Below are 21,368 nucleotides of genomic sequence, written 5' to 3' on the forward strand. Positions count from 1 at the left end.
GGTTTTCTAGCACTTTTTTTTGATTTTGTTTCATATTTTGGTAATATTTCAGCTATTGGCAAAAGTACCCTGTTTAGGGACTATGTAATTTCACAAAACAAAACATGCCACAACACAGAATTTATTTTCTATTGTTTTACTTTACCAGAACTGCCATTCTGCGAAGCAGCTAACTGGCATAGCTTGTGTTTAATAGAGCCTGCTTTTATCAGATTTTATTCAGATAATTGAATACAAAAGTGTTATTGTAGATAGAAATATGAAAAAAAATACATTTCTCAGGATGCAATATTCTATGTAGATAAAACAAACAGATGGTAAATTCATAAAACCTGTCTTATTAGAAATTTTTATATGCAATTTGTATTACAGTCAAGTTGCAGATGCATGGCACTATTTGTTTCCTGCCCTTAAAAAACAATGTTAAAACAAACAGCAATTTGAATACTTGCTTTTAAATCAACAGGATTAACAATGAAAAATAATAATTTTATCATTCAAATAATAGTTTATTTTCTGATTGAAAATTCTTACACTCCAGTTTTAGACTGAGACTCCCTGAGCTTACAACATATTTTTCGTATTTATTTTTTCTGTTGCTATAGTTTTCTGCAGTAAAGTAGTAAGGGAGACCATAAGATTGGTTACAGCACAAAAATAGGGAAGTCAGCATCTTAACAACAAAACCCCAAAACTGGGTTTTACCTGTAATGTATAATATTTGCATGGAGAAGGTGCACTATTTCAAAAGTAGGTCACTAAAATTGTTCTTGTTGCAAGTCAATAAAGACAGTCAACTTATTGCTAAACATGAAGTAAAATACATTTGTAGAAATCTGACATCACTCAATCAGATGACGTATTTTTTCATTCACTTCCTTTTCTTTAGTTAGCAGGTCATTGCTGTGCTTTTTGAAAGCTTCAAATTCCTATTAAAAGAAAAGTTGTGAATACTACTTGTTCCAAATGATGTCTATGCTTGAAACATTTACATGGACACCAGTCTGTCTCTCTCAAACAACTCATTCATTGCATCTAAATGTGCCAGCATCTAAGAACCTGTATGACACATTTCTGATCACTTACAGGATGTTTCTGCATTTTAATGCTGCATTGGCAAATAACATTGTAATTGCTGCAGCAACTACACTCTGCTCAGGAAAATGCATCCTGTTCATTATTGGGACCATGTTACATCTCCAGGCTCTTCAACTGCTCCAAAAGCATGAATTCACTCTAAGATTACCTGGATGCTTGCTACAACTACACCTTACATTGTCATTCCTTTTTGCATTTTGGCCACTTAGCCAGAGATAATGCTTACAGGACTGCTGTCTTGCCATACTATTTAACAGAGACACAATGCCAGGACGTTTGTTATTGCTGGCAGTAGGTCTCAGTCATCAAGATCAAGCCTTTACTCAGGGTTTTCTGGTACAGAATGTCAAGGATAGCCTCCATTATCAGTCTTGACCCTGCTTGGGTTGTCAGACTCAGGATCCTCACCTCACAGGGGAATGAGACAAATGATGGACAGCACAAAACATCTCCCTCTGACTGTTCTACCCAACTGTGGCTATTAGAGTCATAGACATACACAGCATGGAAACAGATCTTTCAGTCCAACTCGTCCATGCCGACGAGATATCTCAACCCAATCTAGTCCCACCTGCCAGCACCTGGCCCATATCCTCCAAACCCTTCCTATTCATATACCCATCCAGATGCCTTTTAAATGTTGTAATTGTACGAGCCTCCACCATTTCCACTGGCAGCTCATTCCATACTCGTACCAGGGTGAAAACATTGCCCCTTAAGTCTCTTTTATATCTTTCCCCTCTCACCCTAAAACTATGCCCTCTAGTTCTGGACTCCCCCATTTCAGGGAAGAGACTTTGTCTATTTATCCTATCCATGCCCCACATAACTTTATAAACCTCTAAGGTCACCCCTCAGCCTCCGACGCTCCAGGGAAAACAGCCCTAGTCTATTCAACCTATAGATCAAATCCTCCAATCCTAGCAACATCTTTGTAAATCTTTTCTGAACCCTTTCAAGTTTCACAACATCCTTCCAATAGGAAGGAGACCAGAATTGCACACAATATTCCAACAATGGCCTAACCAATGTCCTGTACAGCCGCAACATGATCTTCCAACTCCTGTACTCAATATTCTGACCAATAAAGGAAAGCATACCAAACGCCTTCTTCACTATCCTATCTACCGGCGACTCCACTTTCAAGGAGATATGAACCTGCACCCTAAGGTCTCTTTGTTCAGCAACACTCCCTAGGATCTTACATTAAGTGTGTAAGTCCTGCTAAGATTTGCTTTCCCAAAATGCAGCACCTCACATTTATCTAATTAAACTCCACCTGCCACCTCTCAGCCGATTGGCCCATCTGATCAAGATCCTGTTGTAATCAGAGGTAACTTTCTATGTTGTCCACTACACCTCCAATTTTGGTGTCATTTGCAAACTTACTAACTATACCCTTTATGCTCACATCCAAGGTATTTATATGAATGACAAAAAGCCGAGGACCCAGCACCGATCCTTGTGGCACTCCACTGGTCACAGGCCTCCAGTCTGAAAAACAATCCTCCACCACCACCCTCCATCTTCTACCTTTGAGCCAGTTCTGTTTCCAGATAGCTAGTTCTCCCTATATTCCACAAGATCTAACCTTGTTAACCAGTCTCCCATGGGAAACCTTGTTGAATGCCTTACTAAAGTCAATATAGATCACGTCCACCGTACTGCCCTCATCAATCCTCTTTGTTACTTCAAAAAACTCAATCGAGTTTGTCAGACATGATTTCCCACAAAGCCCTGTTGACTATCCCTAATCAGTCCTTGCCTTTCCAAATACATGTACATCCTGTCCCTCAGGATTCCCTCCACACCTTGCCCACCACTGACGTCAGGCTCACTGGTTTATGGATCCCTGGCTTGTCCTTACCACGCTTCTTAAACAGCGGCACCACGTTTGCCAACCTCAAGCCTTCCAGCACTTCACTTGTAACTATCAATGACACAAATATCTCGGCAAGAGGCCCAGCAATCACTTCCCTAGCTTCCCACAGAGTTCTAGGGTATACCTGATCAGGCCCTGGGGATTTATCCATTTTTGTGTGTTTCAAGACATCCAGCACTTCCTCCTCTGTAATATGAACATTTTTCAAGATGTCACCATCTATTTCCCTACATTCTATACTTGCCATGTCCTTTTCCACAGGAAACATTAATGCAAAATACTTGTGTAGTATCTCCCCCATCTTCTGCGCCTTGCTGATCTTTGATGGGTGTTATTCTTTCCCTAGTTACCCTTTTGTCCTTAATGTATTTGTAAAAACCCTTTGGATTCTCCTTAACTCTATTTGCCACAGCTGTCTCATGTCCCCTTTTTGCCCTCCTGATTTCCCTCTTATGTAATCTCCTACTGCCTTTTTACTCTCCTAAGGATTCATTCGATCCATCCTGTCTATACCTGACATATACTTCCTTCTTTTTCTTAACCAAACCCTCAATTTCCTTAGTCATCCAACATTCCCTATACCTAACAGCCTTCCCTTTCACCCTAACAGGAATATATTGTCTCTGGACTCTCATTTTCTAATTTTTGAAGGCTTCCCACTTTCCATCCCTCTCTTTACCTGCGAACATCTGCCCTCAATCAGCTTTTGAAAGTTCTTGCCTAATACCATCAAAATTAGCCATCCTCCAATATAGAACTTCAACTTTTAGACCTGGTCTATCCTTTACCATCACTATTTTAAAACTAATAGAATTATAGAACATAGAACATAGAAAAATACAGCGCAGTACAGGCCCTTTGGCCCTCGATGTTGCGCCGACCGAAGCCTACCTAACCTACACTAGCCCAATAACCTCCATATGCTTATCCAATGCCCGCTTAAATGACCATAAAGAGGGAGAGTCCACCACTGCTACTGGCAGGGCATTCCATGAACTCACAACCCGCTGAGTAAAGAATCTACCCCTAACATCTGTCCTATACCTACCACCCCTTAATTTAAAGCTGTGTCCCCTGACTCCATTAACGGAAAAAGGTTCTCACTGTCAACCCTATCTAAACCCCTAATCATCTTGTACACCTCTATCAAATCTCCCCTAAACCTTCTTTTCTCCAATGAGAACAGCCCCAAGTGCCTCAGCCTTTCCTCATATGAAACCTCCTCTGCATTCGTTCCAATGCCTCCACATCCTTCCTATAGTATGGCGACCAAAACTGCACACAATACTCCAGATGAGGCCGCACCAGAGTCTTATACAACTGCAACATGACCTCAGGACTCCGGAACTCAATTCCTCTACCAATAAAACCCAGTACACCATATGCCTTCTTCACAGCACTATTTACCTGGATGGCAACTTTCAGAGATCTGTGTACATGGACACCAAGATCCCTCTGCTCATCCACACTACCAAGTAGCCTGCCATTAGCCCAGTAATCCATCTTCTTATTACTCCTACCAAAGTGAATGACTTCACACTTACTACATTGAACTCCATTTGCCACCTTTCTGCCCAGCTCTGCAACTTATCTATATCCCGCTGTAACCTGCCACATCCTTCTTCGCTGTCCACAACTCCACCGACTTTCGTGTCATCCGCAAACTTGCTCACCCAGCCTTCAAGCCCTTCCTCTAGGTCATTTATAAAAATGACAAACAGCAATGGTCCCAAAACAGATCCTTGTGGAACACCGCTAGTAACTGCACTCCAAGATGAACCTATACCATCAACTACTACCCTCTGTCTCCTTCCAGCCAGCCAATTCCTAATCCAAACCTCTAATTCACCCTCAATGCCATACCTCCGTAGTTTTTGCATTAGCCTGCCATGGGGTACCTTATCGAACGCCCTGCTAAAATCCATATATACCACATCTACTGCTTTACCCTCGTCCACTTCCTTGGTCACCTTCTCAAATAACTCAATAAGGTTTGTGAGGCACGACCTGCCCTTCACAAAACCATGCTGACTATCCTTGATCACGTTATTCCTATCCAGATGTTCATAAATCCTATCCCTTACAATTCTCTCTAAGACTTTGCCCACAACAGAAGTGAGACTCACTGGCCTATAGTTACTAGGGCTATCCCTACTCCCCTTCTTGAACAAGGGGACCACATTTGCTATCCTCCAGTCTTCTGGCACTATTCCCGAAGACAACGACGACATAAAAATCAAGGCCAATGGCTCCACTATCTCCTCCTTAGCTTCCCAGAGGATCCTAGGATAAATACCATCAGGCCCAGGGGACTTATCTATTTTCATTCTTTCTAGTATTCCCCAGATCTCTTCCCTACATACCTCAAGGCCATCCATCCTAATCACTTGTGACTCAATATTCACATCAGCAACAGTGTCCTGTTCCTGAGTGAATACTGACGAAAAGTATTGATTTAGTGTCTCTCCAATCTCCTCCGTCTCCACGCACAACTTCCCACTACTATCCTTGACTGGACCGATACCTACCATAGTCATCCTTTTATTCCTGACATACCTATAGAAAGCCTTTGGGTTTTCCCTAATCCTACCAACTAAGGACTTTTCATGTCCCCTTCTCGCTGCTCTTAGCTCTCTCTTTAGATCCTTCCTGGCTACCTTATAACTCTCAATCGCCCCAACTGAACCTTCTCGCCTCATTTTTACATAGGCCGCCGTCTTCCCTTTCACAAGGGATTCCAATTCCTTATTAAACCATGGCTCCCTCACAAGACCCTTTACTCCCTGCCTGACTGGTACATACTTATCAAGGACACCCATTAGCTGTTCCTTGAACAATCTCCACATATCATTTGTGTTCTTCCCTTGAAGCCTATTTTTCCAATCCACGCATCCTAAGTCATGCCTCACCGCATCATAATTTCCCTGCCCCCAGCTATAACTCTTGCCCTACAGTGCACACTTATCCCTCTCCATCACTAGAGTAAACGTCACCGAGTTGTGGTCACTGTCCCCGAAGTGCTCACCTACCTCCAAGTCTAACACCTGGCCTGGTTCATTACCTAGAACCAAATCCAGTATAGCCTCACCTCTTGTTGGCCTGTCTACATATTGTGTCAGGAAACCCTCCTGCACACATTGGACAAACACCGACCCATCTAACGAACTCGAGCTATAGCTTTCCCAGTCAATATCTGGGAAGTTAAAGTCCCCCATAACAACCACCCTGCTACTTTCACTCTTCTCCTGAATCATCCTCGCAATACTTTCCTCTACTTCTCTCGGACTATTAGGAAGCCTGTAGAAAACTCCTAACAGGGTGACCTCACCTTTCCTATTTCTAACCTCAGCTCAAACTACCTCAGATGGCAAGTCTTCCTCCATCGTCCTTTCCACCGCTGTAATACTATCCTTGACAAGCAATGCCACATCTCCCCCTCTTTTACCCCCATCTCTGACCCTACTAAACATTTAAACCCTGGAACCTGCAACAGCCATTCCTGTCCCTGTTCTACCCACGTCTCTGTAATGGCCACAACATCGAAGTCCCAGGTACCAACCCACGATGCACGCTGGCCCCAAAGTGCTCCCCCATTGATACCTCAGTCACCTGCCCTGCCTTACTTTCCAAGGTTAGGTCAAGTTTTGCACCTTCTCTAGTAGGTACGTCCACATACTGAATCAGAAAATTGTCTTGTACACACTAAACAAATTCCTCTTCAACTAAACCCTTAACACTATGGCAGTCCCAGTCGATGTTTGGAAAGTTAAAATCCCCTACAATAACCATCCTATTATTCTTACAGATAGCTGAGATCTCCTTACAAGTTTGTTTCTCAATTTCTCTCTGACTATTGGGGGGTCTATAATACAATCCCAGTAAGGTGATCATCCCTTTCTTATTTCTCAGTACCACCCAAATCACTTCCCTGGATGTATTTCCAGAAATATCCTCCCTTAGCACAGCTGTAGTGCTATCCCTTATCAAGAACACCACTCCCCCTCCTCTCTTGCCTCCCTTTCTATCCTTCCTATAGCATTTGTATCCTGGAACATTAATCTGCCAGTCCTGCCCATCCCTGAGCCATGTTTCTGTAATTGCTATGATATCCCAGTCCCATGTTCCTAACCATGCCCTGAGTTCATCTGCCTTCCCCATTAGGCCCCTTGTATTGAAATAAATACAGTTTATTTTTTGATGTAAAAGATTAGAGATCCTGTACAGCAAACTGACCTCCAGACTGAACAAAGCTTGTCCACCAAGGCACAAATCAAAAGTTAATGGAATCGCCTTCACCAACCAGCCTGAATGAGTGCAGCTCCAAGAACACATAAGAAACTTGAAATCAGGACAAAGCAGCCTGGTTGACTGGTATCACATCTACATATATGCTCTTCCTCCACCACCAAGACTGTGCCATCTATAAGCTGCACTACAGAATTTCACCACGACTCCTCAGCCAGCAATTTTCAAATGCACACTTTCATCTGGAAGGATAAAGACAGCAGATATGTGGGAATACCACACCTGCAAGTTCCATTCCAAGCCAGAAAATAGACTATTGCTTCTTCAATGTATAGGTGAGTCAAAATTTTGGAGTTCTTTCCCTAATGGTGGGTCTACCTACAGCATGCAGACTATAGCGGTTTAAAAAAGCAATTTCACAAGGGTATGTAAGTGCTCACCTGGTCAGCAATGCACCCACCTCATGAGTGAATAATGAAAAACATTGTACCACAACATAAAACATAGGAAAGGATGTTGTGAAGATGATTAGACAAGGATGTAAATCAAGATAGGTTGAATTAGTGGGCAAAACTCTACGAGATGGAGTAAAATGAGAAAATGTCTAAGTAGTTCACTTTGGCAGGATGAATTAAATACAGAATATTATTCAAATCAGCGAATGAGTGCAAATTTCTGACATGCAGAGAAATCTGTATCATAAAATGTTACTATGCAGGTTCTGCACGTGATTGAGAAGGCATCTGGAATATTGACCAGATTTGAACATAAAAGTAAGGATGTTGTGCTGCAATTACATAAGGTATCAGTGACATCATATCTTGAATATTTTATGCAATTTCAGTCTCTGCATTTCTAGAAGGATGCTAATCCATTGGAAGAAATTCAGAGAAAGTTTGCTAGATTGATACCCGGGCTTGTTGTTGGAAGAATGACTGATGATTTAATTGAAAATTAAGAGGTCCCGAATGGGCTTGACAAGGGAGATGTGGAAAGAATGTTTTCATTTGTGGGTGAGTCCAAAACTAGGGGATGCTGTTTGAAAATTACAGGTCATCCTTTTAGGACAGAGATTAGGGAAACTGCTTTCTTTCAGAGAGTTGTACAACTTTGGAACTTTCTGCCTCACCAACTTAGAGGAGGTGGGGTCATTGAATACTTTTAAGGCAGTAAATAGATTCTTCTTAGGCAAGGGAATCAAAGATTATCAGAAGATAGATGGGAATTTAGAATATAAACACATCACTCGTGATCTTATTGAATAATGGAACAGGCTTGAAGGGCCAAATGGCCTACGTCTGGCTTTATTTTATATGTATGTGAAATATTGGTATATTTGAAGCAATGTACAAATGTTATTCTCTAACATCTTAAAATATTTTTTACATTAGAAATGATATTGGAAATGCACTTTCCTAAGTTTGAAAGACAGGCACGTTTCTGGTTAAAGTAGTAGTTTGCTTACTCTTTTCTCTTTAAGTGGTTTGTCGGAGAGATAGTTATCTCTATATTTGACCAGGAAGTTTAACTCTTTCAAGAATAATGCATGATATGTGACAGTACAAGTAATGAAAACATAAGAAAGTGTTATGCAGATTTATAGCCAAAGTTTACTGTACCCTTTCCAAGTCAGCATAAGCCTCTTGAGATTTCTGGTACTGTTGCTGTAACTCCTTGACTTTTACATTTGAATTTACCACTGCAGCTTCATATTGAAACCTGAAATACAAAGCACTTGCTCAATGAAACATGTAACAGAAATACAGTTATTACTGCCCAAATGATTTGAAAACAATCATTCAAAGCAATGATGTATTTTATGGTCAAGAATTGTTTTACACACATAACATAATTGTATGATGGATAAGCAACCCCTACTAAATTAGTTGCATGTCATTTTCTTTTTATGCTTAACAATTTTTAATTTTACTTTGATGGTAAAACATTTCTACTATCTCCTAATTAATCAACAAGTTGCATAGTAACTACACAAAAGATTGAGAAAACCTCCCAGGTCGATGACCACTTTGCTGTAGAATTGAATTACTTTGTGAGAGCTATACGAAAGCAACCTGGTGATGACATTCAGGGAACTTACAGTCAGAAAATGATGTACTTTTATAGCAGCTGTGATTTCAATATTATTGGTTGCATTCACAGAACTGATCACCTGCAGTTTCTCATTTTGTATTAATCAAATTCAAAACAAATGGGAAGTATATTTAAATATAATAGCTTCACAACAAAATATTAATTTTATAAAAGCTTCAGTTAAGACGTAGTTGGATCTCACAATAAATAGGTTTTTCTTCCACATTTTTCTTACTTTATTACATTTTTGCTTTTCTTGGTTGATCTCAATTGTCAAATAACTCCAAATCCTTTTGTTTGAAAATTAAGTTTATAAGTTGACTATTTTAAATATGTAATACAGGGGTTCCAAACTGCTGGCGATCTGAGTAGTCTTGTTTGGGCCTTGACTGAACAGGGTGACGATTTGGAAAACAGAGGTAGGAGGAAGAATATCCAGGATGTTGGGCTGCCAAAGGGAGTGGAAGGTGGACAGCCAGTAAGCTTTTTTGAAGACTGGCTGACACAGTTTTTTGGTTGGGATGCCAAGGCGGACTCGGTGAATGTTAACAGAGCTCACCGGGTTGTGGTGCGCAGATCTGGCCTGGATCGGCACCCCCGCCTGATCCTGGTACAATTTCAATGCTACAGGGACAATCAGAGTGTCATGAAATCTTCTAGAGGTTGGGGAAAGACCCACAGGCCTTGACCTATCAGGGAACTAAGATAATAGACTCATAGATACGTACAGCATGGAAACAGACCCTTCGGTCCAACCTGTCCATGTGACCAGATATCCCAACCCAATCTAGTCCCACCTGCCAGCACCCAGCCATATCCCTCCAAACCCTTCCTATTCATATACACATCCAAATGTCTCTTAAATGATGCAATTGTACCAGCCTCCATCACATCCTCTGGCAGCTCATTCCATACACGTACTACCCTTTGTGAAAACGTTGCCCCTTAGGTCTCTTTTATATCTTTCCCCTCACACCTTAAACCTATGCCCTCTAGTTCTGGACTCTCCAACCCCAAGGAAAAGACTTTGTCTATTTATCCTATCCATGTCCCTCATAATTTTGTAAACCTCTATAAGGTCACCCCTCAGCCTCCGACGCTCCAGGGAAAACAGCCCCAGCCTGTTCAGCCTCTCCCTGTAGCTCCGATCCTCCAACCCTGGCAACATCCTTGTAAATCTTTTCTGAACCCTTTCAAGTTTTACAACATCTTTCCGAGAGGAAGGAGAACCAGAATTGCACGCAATATTCCAACAGTGGCCTAACCAATGACCTGTACAGCCACAACATGACCTCCCAACTCCTGTACTCAATATCTGACCAATAAAGGAAAGCATACCAATGTCTTCTTCACTATCCTATCTACCTGCGACTCAACTTTCAAGGAGCTATGAACCTGCACTCCAAGGTCTCTTTGTTCAGCAACACTCTCTAGGACCTTACTATGAAGTGTATAAGTCCTGCTAAGATTTGCTTTCCCAAAATGCAGTACCTTGCATTCATCTGAATTAAACTTGATCTGCCACTTCTCAGCCCATTGGCCCATCTGGTCAAGACCCTGTTGAAATCTGAGGTAACCCTCTTCGCTATCCACTACACCTCCAATTTTGGTGTCATCTGCAAACTTACTAACTGTACCTCTTACGCTCGCATCCAAATCATTTATGTAAATGTCAAAAGGTAGAGGGTCCAGCACCGATCCTTGTTTTTCAGACTGGTGACCAGACAGGCCACCAGTCTGAAAAACAACCCTCCACCACCACCCTCTGTCTTCCACCTTTGAGCCAGTTCTGTATCCAAATGGTTAGTTCTCCCTGTATTCCGTGAGATCTAACCTTGCTAATCAGTCTCCCATTGGGAACCTTGTCGAACGCCTTACTGAAGTCCATATAGATCACATCTACTGCCCTGCCCTCATCAATCTTCTTTGTTACTTCTTCAAAAAACTCGAATCAAGTTTGTGAGACATGCACAAAGTGGTGTTGACTATCCCGAATCAGTCTTGCCTTTTCAAATACAAGTACAACCTGTCCCTCAGGATTCCCTCCAACAACTTGCCCACCACCAAGGTCAGTCTATAGTTCCCTGGCTTGTCTTTACCGCCCTTCTTAAACAGTGGCACCACGTTTGCCAACCTCCAGTCTTCCGGCATCCCACCTGTGACTATCGATGATACAAATATCTCAGCAAGAGGCCTAGCAATCACTTCTCTAGCTTCTCACCGAGGTCTCGAGTACACCTGATCAGGTCCTGGGGATTTATCCACTTTTAACCGTTTTAAGACATCCAGCACTTCCTTCTCTGTAATCTGGACATTTTGCAAGATGTCACCATCTATTTCCCGACAGTCTATATCTTCAATATCCTTTTCCACAGTAAATACTGATGCAAAATATTCACTTAGTATCTTCCCCATTTTCTGTGGTTCCACACAAAGGCCACCTTGCTGATCTTGGAGGGGCCCTATTCTCTCCCTAGTTACCCTTTTGTCCTTAATATATTTGTAAAAACCCTGTGAATTCTCCTTAATTTTATTTGCCAAAGCTATCTTATGTCACCATTTTGCCTTCCTGATTTCCCTCTTAAGTATATTCCTACTTTTTTTATACTCTTCTAAGGATTCACTCAATCTATCCTGTCTATACCTGACATACGCTTCCATCTTTTTCTTAACCAAACCCTCAATTTCTTAAGTCATCCAGCATTCCCTATACCTACCAGCCTTCCCTTTCACCCTGACAGGAATATACTTTCTCTGGATTCTTGTTATCTCACTTCTGAAGGCTTCCCATTTTCCAGCCGTCCTTTTACCTGCGAACATCTGCCTCCATCAGCTTTAGAAAGTTCTTGCCTAATACCATCAAAATTGGCCTTTCTCTAATTTTAGAACTTCAACTTTTAGATCTGGTCTATCCTTTTCCATCACTATTTTAAAATGAATAGAATTATGGTCACTGGTCCCAAAGTGCTCCCCAACTGACACCTCAGTCACCTGCACTGCCTTAATTCCCAAGAGTGGGTCTAGTTTTGCACCTTCTCTAGTCAGTACGTCCACATACTGAATCAGAAAATTGTCTTGTACACATTTAAGAAATCATCTCCATCTAAACCTTTAACATGGCAGTCCCAGTCGATGTTTGGAAAGTTAAAATCCCCTACCATAACTACCTGATTTAATGTTTTTCCAGGACTGTTCTGCAGCAGTGATCCTTGAAAGGAAATCATTTGAAGTGGTCAAGAGAAAACTAAGGTACCTTGATATTCAATATTCAGTGAGATACTCAGTGGTGCTTCGTATTACTCACGAGAAGACTGTGCGGTCATTTGACTTCTCGCAACAAGTGAAAAACATCTTGGACACTTTAAAATAATTTGGATGGATTTATGGACATGGACAATAATGGGTTTTTTTGCTTTATTTCCTGTAATGTTACTCTTTTCTTGGTGTTGTTGGTTTTTTTTCTCCGATTTGGATTAATGTTGATACGTAGTTGGTGGTGGGCAGAGTGCTCACTGTTTGTTTCCTTCTATTGCTTGGGTTTGGGGTGCGATTCATGCTGGAGTGGGGGTGGAGGTGTATGTACTCTCTATGGGCAGGGGGTAGAGTCCCTATTAAATGTCTTTTGTGTTTCGTAGTAAGTTTTGTTTTTTGTCTTTTTGTAAATAGACTCCATGACTCTTCTTTTGTATATGCTCAGCGTATTGTAAGTCAAATTCTTCCTCTTGGCATGTTAAAGGTAAAGGATCATGGCTAGCAGTGTTCTTAAATGGTGCACCTGGAATATTACAGGGATCCATTCGCCAGTTAAAAGGAAGATGATGTTGTTGAGCCTTAAAAGAAAAGGGTGGATGTTGCTCTGTTGCAGGAGACTCGCCTTAATTTCGCGGAACACAAAGTTACAGCAGGGTGGGTTTAATTGAGTAATTTCCTTGTCCTTTAACACTAAGAGCAGGAGAGTGGCCATATTCTTCCAGAAGAACCTTCCATTTAATTTAACAGATTATGTTAAAGATGAGGATTGTGGGTTTGTTATCCTTAAGGCCCTAATACATGGTATGGTATTTTGAACGTCTACTGTCCTCCGGCCCATCCCCTTAAATGTTTGGAGGTTGATGCAAGATCTAAGCTGATGGCCTTTGTGTCGCGGCATATTATTGTAGGGGGCAAGTTTATATGCTTTGTGGACCCTGTGCTGGATAGAATGTCCAATGCAACCTCCCTGCCCACCCACCAAAAAAGCTTTCTTCACAATCTAAACAGTTGGGTGATTTATGTATACAATTGGGGTTAGTAGACATTTGGAGATGTCTCCACCCTACGGGCAGAGACTTTACATGCTTTCCCAACCCTCTTAAGTGCCATACAAGGATTGATTTTTTTTTTTAACTCCCATAGCCCTTTTTTTAGATTTGGTGGCATCCTGTTCAATTGGGAATATTGCCATCTCTGATCACACAGCAACACATTTAGCGGTCAAGATTAAGGGTAATGCAATTGGCTCGCCATACTGGCAAATGGATCCCTTCATCCTCAAGGACAGCAAGTTCATTGAGTACTTTTCTAGGGAATTCAAAGCATTTTTGGCCACCAAGGTGGGTACAGCTAGTAATCCATCCATTCTTTGGGAGACTGCTGAGGCCTATGCTAGAGGGATAATTATCTCATATTCAGCCAATCAGAAGCAACAGAAGGAAGAGCAGCAGTGTCTCCTTGAGGCACAATTGAAGGTAGCTGAGATGGCATATTACACTTAAAGCTTTTTAACCTTCTCACGTTTTGTGCGAGAAAGAACATTTTGGTGTGCTGGGTGTCTGAGAACCCCCGGGTCTGTCGGGGTGGCATAAGTCAATTACGGAACACATTCCTTTGGACTTCTTCACAAATACGATGCACCAGAAAATGGACAACTTTTATAAGACATGGCAGCCTTTTTTGAATTATTTGAAGTAGATCTGTCAGCCATTTTGATTAGGGCTTTTGTCTACTCATGATGTTTTGGTTTAATAATTCTAATACCTTGAGAGGAAGAATTTCAAACAAATTTGGGTTTAATAATTGATGCTTTTGAAGGATGAGAGCTATTGTCTTGTTGCACTGAGTGGCATTTTTTAAAATTTATGGTTTTGTAATAAGTGTAGTTTTGATTTCTTTTTAGAGTAGTATAGTAGTTGATTTATTGTTTATTGTTGTTTTTGTTGTTATAATGTTATATTTTCATATTTTTGTAACTTTATAATCTTGTAAAGAAAAAGTTTTCAACAAAAATATTTTTACAATGTTAGACAAGATGAAATGTTGGAGAATCTCCAAAATAATTTGGATGGTTGAAGTCTTCCAGTAGTTTGTAAATTATATACAAGAGGTCTTGTTTCAATACGTTTAATTGAACAATTCCACCACAATGCTCTTATGCCTATTGTTTGAGAACTAATACAATGCAAAACTGCTAGAAATCAGAAATAAAAACCAAAATATGTCAGAAATGATCAACATTTCAGACAGCATTCCTGCAGAGAAAAACAGACTTAATGAGCCGGATTTCCTCAACAAACACAGGACAAACTCATATTAGGCAGGCTTTAAAATAGTAGGTGGACTCAATTCAAGGACTTATGCCCCCTTCCTGAGAGACAGGCAATTTGACAGTTTTTTCACCACTTAATAGGATTATGAGTTTTCTGAAGTGGGTTTTGAAAGACTGTTTTGCCTTAGCCCAAAGTGTCTGTGCTGATTGCAAAAGGGTAATTCAGCCAAACCCCAATTTCCTGTTCTTGCAGCACTTCACAGCACCTTGAAATATTTATGAAAAGATCAGTGAAACTTTCTGATCTACATTCTAATTTAATCTACATTTTTAAATCCTTCTTCTACAGAAGAAAGGTTCTTCTCATTCTACATCCAAGATAATCATAATTTGATTGGCAAGGCATAAATAATCACAGCCTGCATATTTTCTCAATCTTAATGATACATATTTATTACATGGACTTAGACATCCAAGGCTTATTATTAAACTCTACTGATTACTCAAAACTTGAAAAATGTACTAAATAGACAAATAGTGGTCAGACATGTTAAACAACATAGCACAGGATCAGGCCATTCAGCCCACAAAACCTGTGCTGATTCCTAAACCTTATTCAGATCCAGTACTTATTCCCCACATGTGGTTTCTATCCCTCTGTTCGCCTCACATTCATGTGTCTATAAATATATGCCTTAAGCATTCCTGACATGCCTGCTTCCACCACCTCCACTAGCAGTGCATTCCAGGCACCCATTCTCTGTGTCAAAAACTTTCCCTGGACTTCTCCCCTAAATCTTCCCCCTCCTAACTTGAACCTGTGCCTCTCATAGTTGACCTTTTCACCCGGGGAAAAAGCCTCTGACTATACACCCTACCTATGCCTCTCATAATTTTGTAGATCTCTATCGGGTTGTCCATCAGTATTTCCAGAGAAAGCAATTGGGGTTTATCCAACTTCTCCTCATAACTAAAACCCTCCAGTCCAAGCAACATCACGGTAAACCTTGTCTGCACCCTCTCTAAAACATTCACGTACTTTTGGTAGTGTGGCGACCAGAATTGCAAGCACTATTCCAAAGGCAGCCGAACTAATGTTTAATACAGCTGAAACATAACCCGCCAACTTTTACATTCGATGCCCAGCTGATGAAGGCAAGCATACCTTCTTGACCACTTTAGTTGTAAGTAAATTTAGCACAAAAATCCATGAAGTCATTTATTTAAGTGGGAAGAATGAAGTAAGGCAATATGCATGAAATGTTAAATTTGTAAAGCACACAGGAATAAAGAAACATGGGCATGTGCATACATACATCACTTGAGGAAGCAAGACAAGTTGAGAAGACTATTATAAGCCATTGTTAGAACATTGAGTGCAAAGGCAATATGTTAGATTTCAATAAAATCCTATTTCAACTTCAAGCTGAGATATTGTGTGCAATTCTGGTCACTACAATTTAGGAAAGATATCAAAGCCTTCAATGCCTATGAGATTTACTAAGATGGTATGCAAGATTTTCAGTTATATCAAAAGTTTGGAGAAGGTGGAATTGTTCTCAAAGCTAAAAAGATTAAGAAAAGATATAGAAATATTCAAAACATGAACAGTTTTGATAAATATGAAGAAACTGTTTATAATGGCAGATGGATAAGTAATCAGAGGATAAGTAATTTAAAAAAAGAGCCAGAGACATCACAAGGGGAAGAAAAACCATATATTGACTTATTCTGATATCTAAAGGTCAGGCTGAATAGCGGCGGACGCATAATCAAGAACATTGCAAAGGGCAATTGCATAAATGCTTGAAGGGTTATGGAAAAGAGTTGGAGTGTACAACTACTTGAATAGATCTTTGAAAGAGGCAGAGTACACATGATGGGTTGAATGACCTTTTTTCCATTTTTTAATACCCTATAATTATGCTCAATATTCCCTGATCCACTTTCCTGCCCAAAAGAAGATAAAGGATTCCCTTCATTGTGTAGACTAATAGTGTTTCTTGATGTAAGATGTAAAAGATATAGAAATTATGAGTCAAAGCAATGAAAGCTAAGCCTCTAATTTTTATTGGAAAAGCTGAGGCCAATGTTAGCCTCTTTGGAGCCCTTTAAAACAACATCATTCACAAAATGATGTTCTTAAAGGACAGATAGATAGAAGGGGGCAGGAATACTTAGATGTTACAGCACCTGAATGATCATGCTCTCTAATGTAATTATCTGAAATACTATTAAGTTTGTATTACTGTACATTTATAGATACAAAATATTAACTATTTAATCAATGTCTGCCTTTGAAAATGCATACACAGGAAAAAATAAAAACAGCAATCTGTAAACCTGTGTTAGATCTCACAGAAGTTCAGAAAACCTAATGTTATTCAACATTACAGTATATTAGTTATTTTCTATTTCCTACCGATCTTCTGCTTTCTTTCTTGCTTTTTCTGTCAATCTTAATTTCTCCTCCAGTTGCAGAACATCCTTTTCTTTGTCCTATGTTTCGGTACATCACAATAATACAGAAATCAGATTTCTTCTAATAACAAAGTCCCAAGATATATCCACAAATATCACAAGATCAGCAAGAATCTCTTCTGAAGTATACTGAATTTCATATCCCATCTGAGCTTAGCCTGAAGAGGTTTGAGAACAGTTGGCTGTACGAACAAAGCTACCCTTACTATGTGTGTGGACAGGAATACATCTCTGATGACTGAACTACAAGAGCACTGCACCCCAGTAAACAAGAGAAATGGAATAATAGAATGGGAATATTAAGAGAAATGCCTTATGTGCTTGGAAAAAGAAAAAGATAAAAATAATTCATTGAGTGTGAAAGGAATAAGGAAAGAGGCTATCCTGGGCACCTAGATGACAGAGTTCTACAAAGAGAAAAGTAATCATTCTTTTTGATGGCTATGAACGCAAAAAAAAACAACTTGCCCAGGAGACCAGCAGAGGAATCTAAATAATTCTGTTAGGAAAATATTGAGATACCTCAGAGATGACTGTTGAGGCAAAAGACATCCTGTTAATCGGAGTGAGGGAGAACAGCAGGATGAGGTATGGTGCTGATTCAAATATTTTTATCTTTGGGCATAGAACTGACAAGTGCAGAGCTTAATGGATCCATTGTATAAAAGGCTACACCCTCTGACCAATCGCAATTTTACATGGCATTAAATAAATGGAAATGTTTTAACAATGTAAACAATGTAAGCTAGGAGAAAGTGAGGACTGCAGATGCTGGGGATCAGAGCTGAAAAATGTGTTGCTGGATAAGCGCAGCAGGTCAGGCAGCATCCAATTTAAACTGTTTGTTTCTCAAGTATGAGGAATAAATTAGGAATTGTTAATATATATTAGAAGCTACTTTTTTCTGTAATTTGAATTGATATTCTCTTATATATTCAAATTAACCTGTATTATTTTCCCTCGTTGCATAGAAAGTGTCAGCAGTTCTTCCTTCTCCTTGGACAGTTCATGCAATTTATGAAGTAGTTCTGTTTCTTCATGACATCTGTTTTCTTCAGCTTCTTTCTGCTTCAGTTCAGCCACTTAAAACAGCCCACATTTCCAATTAACAAAGGTACAAATATCAATGTATCAAGTCATACTTTTACCTTGACATATGTCTGTAACTTCAAGTATGCTCTTCATAACGGAGTAGTCCCAATGGAAAAGTATTAAAAAACGCTTTTTTGATAATAGTCATATTAAAACTTTGTTCAATTCTACCTAAAACTATATCAATAAAATTACTTTAATTAAGGTGGCTATTCAAAGTCAGAATAGTGTATGTGCACTGACACTTACACAAACCAGTCAAAGGCTTCAAAATTTAGGAACTCTGAATCTGTAAACCTTGGTAAATACAAGAAAAGGTTACATGAAAAGTTTACTAACATTTAAATTCTTTCTTAAATTTAGTATGCATATTCCTGGTATTATGAAACATTTGTTCAGACTTATTCTGAGAATTTGAAATTGTGTAGAATATTAATATTGCATATACCTTTGAATACATACCATTGCATTGATCCTCTGATTCTTTCAGCTTTGCTCTTAATGATTGCACTTCATTCAGATAAAATTTCTCTGTGCTTGTTTTCTGCTGCAAGAACTCATTTTCTTTTCTTTGTAAATTCAGTGTTACCTCACTGAAATACAGGAGCAACAACATAATCTAATTATTAGTTTTGAATGAACTATCCAAAATATAACAAGACTGAACAGTAAGAGTTCAGTCAGAAGAAAATCAAGTCAGACACCCATCCACAGTTTGGATAACCCTGAATGTATGCATGGTCAACAGCCTGAAATTCATAGTAATTCATGTTCTACATACTTTGTCCTCCTTCATAAAAAGGTTTGTTCCTGCATTTCCTAGTTTTTATTTGTTGTCCTTAATTTATAAATGTGTTCATTGTTCTTAGATTCTGTTAATATTAAATGACTGAATTGAATCCAATTTGTCCAAACCTCTTGTAATCTTGCACAATTACCTTCAATCCCATGTTCCTATATATGAGAAAGTAAAGATCAGAGTAGACAAACTTTCTGCATGCTTTAAGCATGCTTTCTGCATGAACTCATTCCTTTAAGTTCTAGGATCTAATCAGTGGGAGGGTACAATCCACGCAATTAGTCAAAAAGTACAAGGTGGCCAGAAGGCTATTTTGAAAAAGTAGAGACAGTTACCCAGATAAGAGCTGGAATTTCATGTGCACTCTGGAAAAAACCAACAAAGTCACTTGGGTAGGCATTTAGTGGTGTACCTGATGAGCATTTGAAATACAGCATTCTTTTAAAATTAAATTAAATCCACGCTGATATAATGTTAATTTTAAAGTGAGATTGTAACAACAGATTAATTATTTATGCTTAAATTATTAACCCATGTCACATTCTGAAATTATCATTCTTATTGCTTACTTGCATTCCTGTTCGAGTGCCCTGCATTGCTTTAAACAATTTCCCAACTCATTAGAGAGCTTCAATATTTCATCATCTTTCTGTCCCAGGGCTTTACAGAAGATACTTTCATTCTCTCTCCGGAGTTTTTCATTTTGCTTTCTTAGCTCCGCATTCTGACTCTTATATTCATCCTTGAATTTGATAATTTCTTGGTGATTGAATGCCAGGTCCATGAATCGTGCCTCTAGCTGAGTTGACTGCTTTAGTTGGTTCTCTAATTGCTGCTTGAGGTCCTTGTGCTGGTTCTCCAGCTCAGTATTAATTGTTTCCAAAGCTTGGCAACGCAGTAAAAATTCATCTGCTCGACGCTTTAGGATGCAGATGAGCTGTGACTGTTCATCTATTCTAGATCGTAACAAGGCATTTTCTGTTTTGTCATCTTGAGAGAGTCCACGTAGTTTCTCTAAGGTAACTTGCACCGTATCAATTTCCTAAACAATACAAAAAGACCTGAATGTTTCATATTAAACGTTACATTTTTAAAATGCTATAATACTGTCACAATAGCCCCACTGGTCACACGGTTCCTACCGCCAGCTAAAAATTGTCATTTTAGAGAATTGAACTCAAATTAGTACTTTCTGTTAATAATCTCTGATTTAAAAAGAACATTCATTGGGTGTCATTGCTAGGCCAGCAATTGCTAGTCATCCATAATTAGCATTGAGAAAGTGTCCATGAGCTACCTTCTCAAACTGCTGTCAGTCCATGTGGTGTAGGTAACCCACAGTGCTGTTTGGTAGGGACTCCTAGGATTTTGGCTCAGCTATAGTGAAGAAGTAGCAATATAATTACAAGTTAGGAAAATGTGTGGTTAGAAGAGAACTTGCAGGCAGTGGTGCTCCCCATGTATCTGTTACCCTGTACTTCTTGGTTGTAAAGGTTACAGTTAAGAAGGTAAAACCTAAGAAGTGCTGACTTGGACCTTGTAGATGGTGGACAAGCACTGGGGAGACAGAAAGTGAGTTACACACCACATAATTCCCACTTTCTGACCTGAGTTTCATGCCTTTGTTACCTAAGAACCTATGAAACCTAAGAAGTGTTGAGACCGCAAAAGTTTAAGTATATATTAGCGAATTGGAGGAATTGTACTGTAGCCAAATTTGCAGATGATATAAAAGTAGATGGAAAGGCAAGTCTGAGAGAGATAAATTTTACAGAGATTTATTGATAGATTAAGTAAGTGGGTAAAATGTTAGCAAATGGGATATAATATAGAAAAATTGTGATGCTGTTCATTTTGGAAGGGAGAACCAAAGAACAGCATTATTTAAATAGAGAAAAAGTACAAGTAGATGCAACTCAAGGGACCTGGGGGTACTTGTGCATTAAACACAAAAAGCTATCATAGAGGTGTAGTGGGTAATCAGAAAGGCTAATGTATTGTTGATCCTTATTTTAAGAGGGTAGTTTTACAGCAACTGTGCAAAATGCTGGTGAGATTACTTCTGGAATATTGAGAAGTCTGGTCCCCTTATTTAAGGAAAGATCAAATTCAGTGGAAGCAGTTCAAAGAAGTTTCACTAGGATGACCTCTGGTCT

The 21,368-nt window shown here is 39.5% G+C and overlaps 1 protein-coding gene across 1 annotated transcript in view; it reads right to left on the minus strand.

The window, feature by feature from the left end:
- Window positions 1–842: 842 nt before the first annotated feature.
- zgc:172182 (coiled-coil domain-containing protein 89) overlaps window positions 843–21,368 on the minus strand; it is a 31,043-nt gene continuing 10,517 nt past the window's right edge. Inside the window, exons 2-7 of the mRNA XM_060827751.1 lie at window positions 19,782–20,254; window positions 18,876–19,006; window positions 18,267–18,403; window positions 17,263–17,339; window positions 8,845–8,944; window positions 843–929 (exon numbers count right to left, since the gene is read on the minus strand). Coding sequence (XP_060683734.1) covers window positions 843–929; window positions 8,845–8,944; window positions 17,263–17,339; window positions 18,267–18,403; window positions 18,876–19,006; window positions 19,782–20,254 — 1,005 coding nt within the window. The remainder of the gene's footprint in view (window positions 930–8,844; window positions 8,945–17,262; window positions 17,340–18,266; window positions 18,404–18,875; window positions 19,007–19,781; window positions 20,255–21,368) is intronic.

The sequence above is a fragment of the Hemiscyllium ocellatum genome, chromosome 7, assembly GCF_020745735.1.
Source record: "Hemiscyllium ocellatum isolate sHemOce1 chromosome 7, sHemOce1.pat.X.cur, whole genome shotgun sequence".
Taxonomy (NCBI): Eukaryota; Metazoa; Chordata; class Chondrichthyes; order Orectolobiformes; family Hemiscylliidae; genus Hemiscyllium; species Hemiscyllium ocellatum.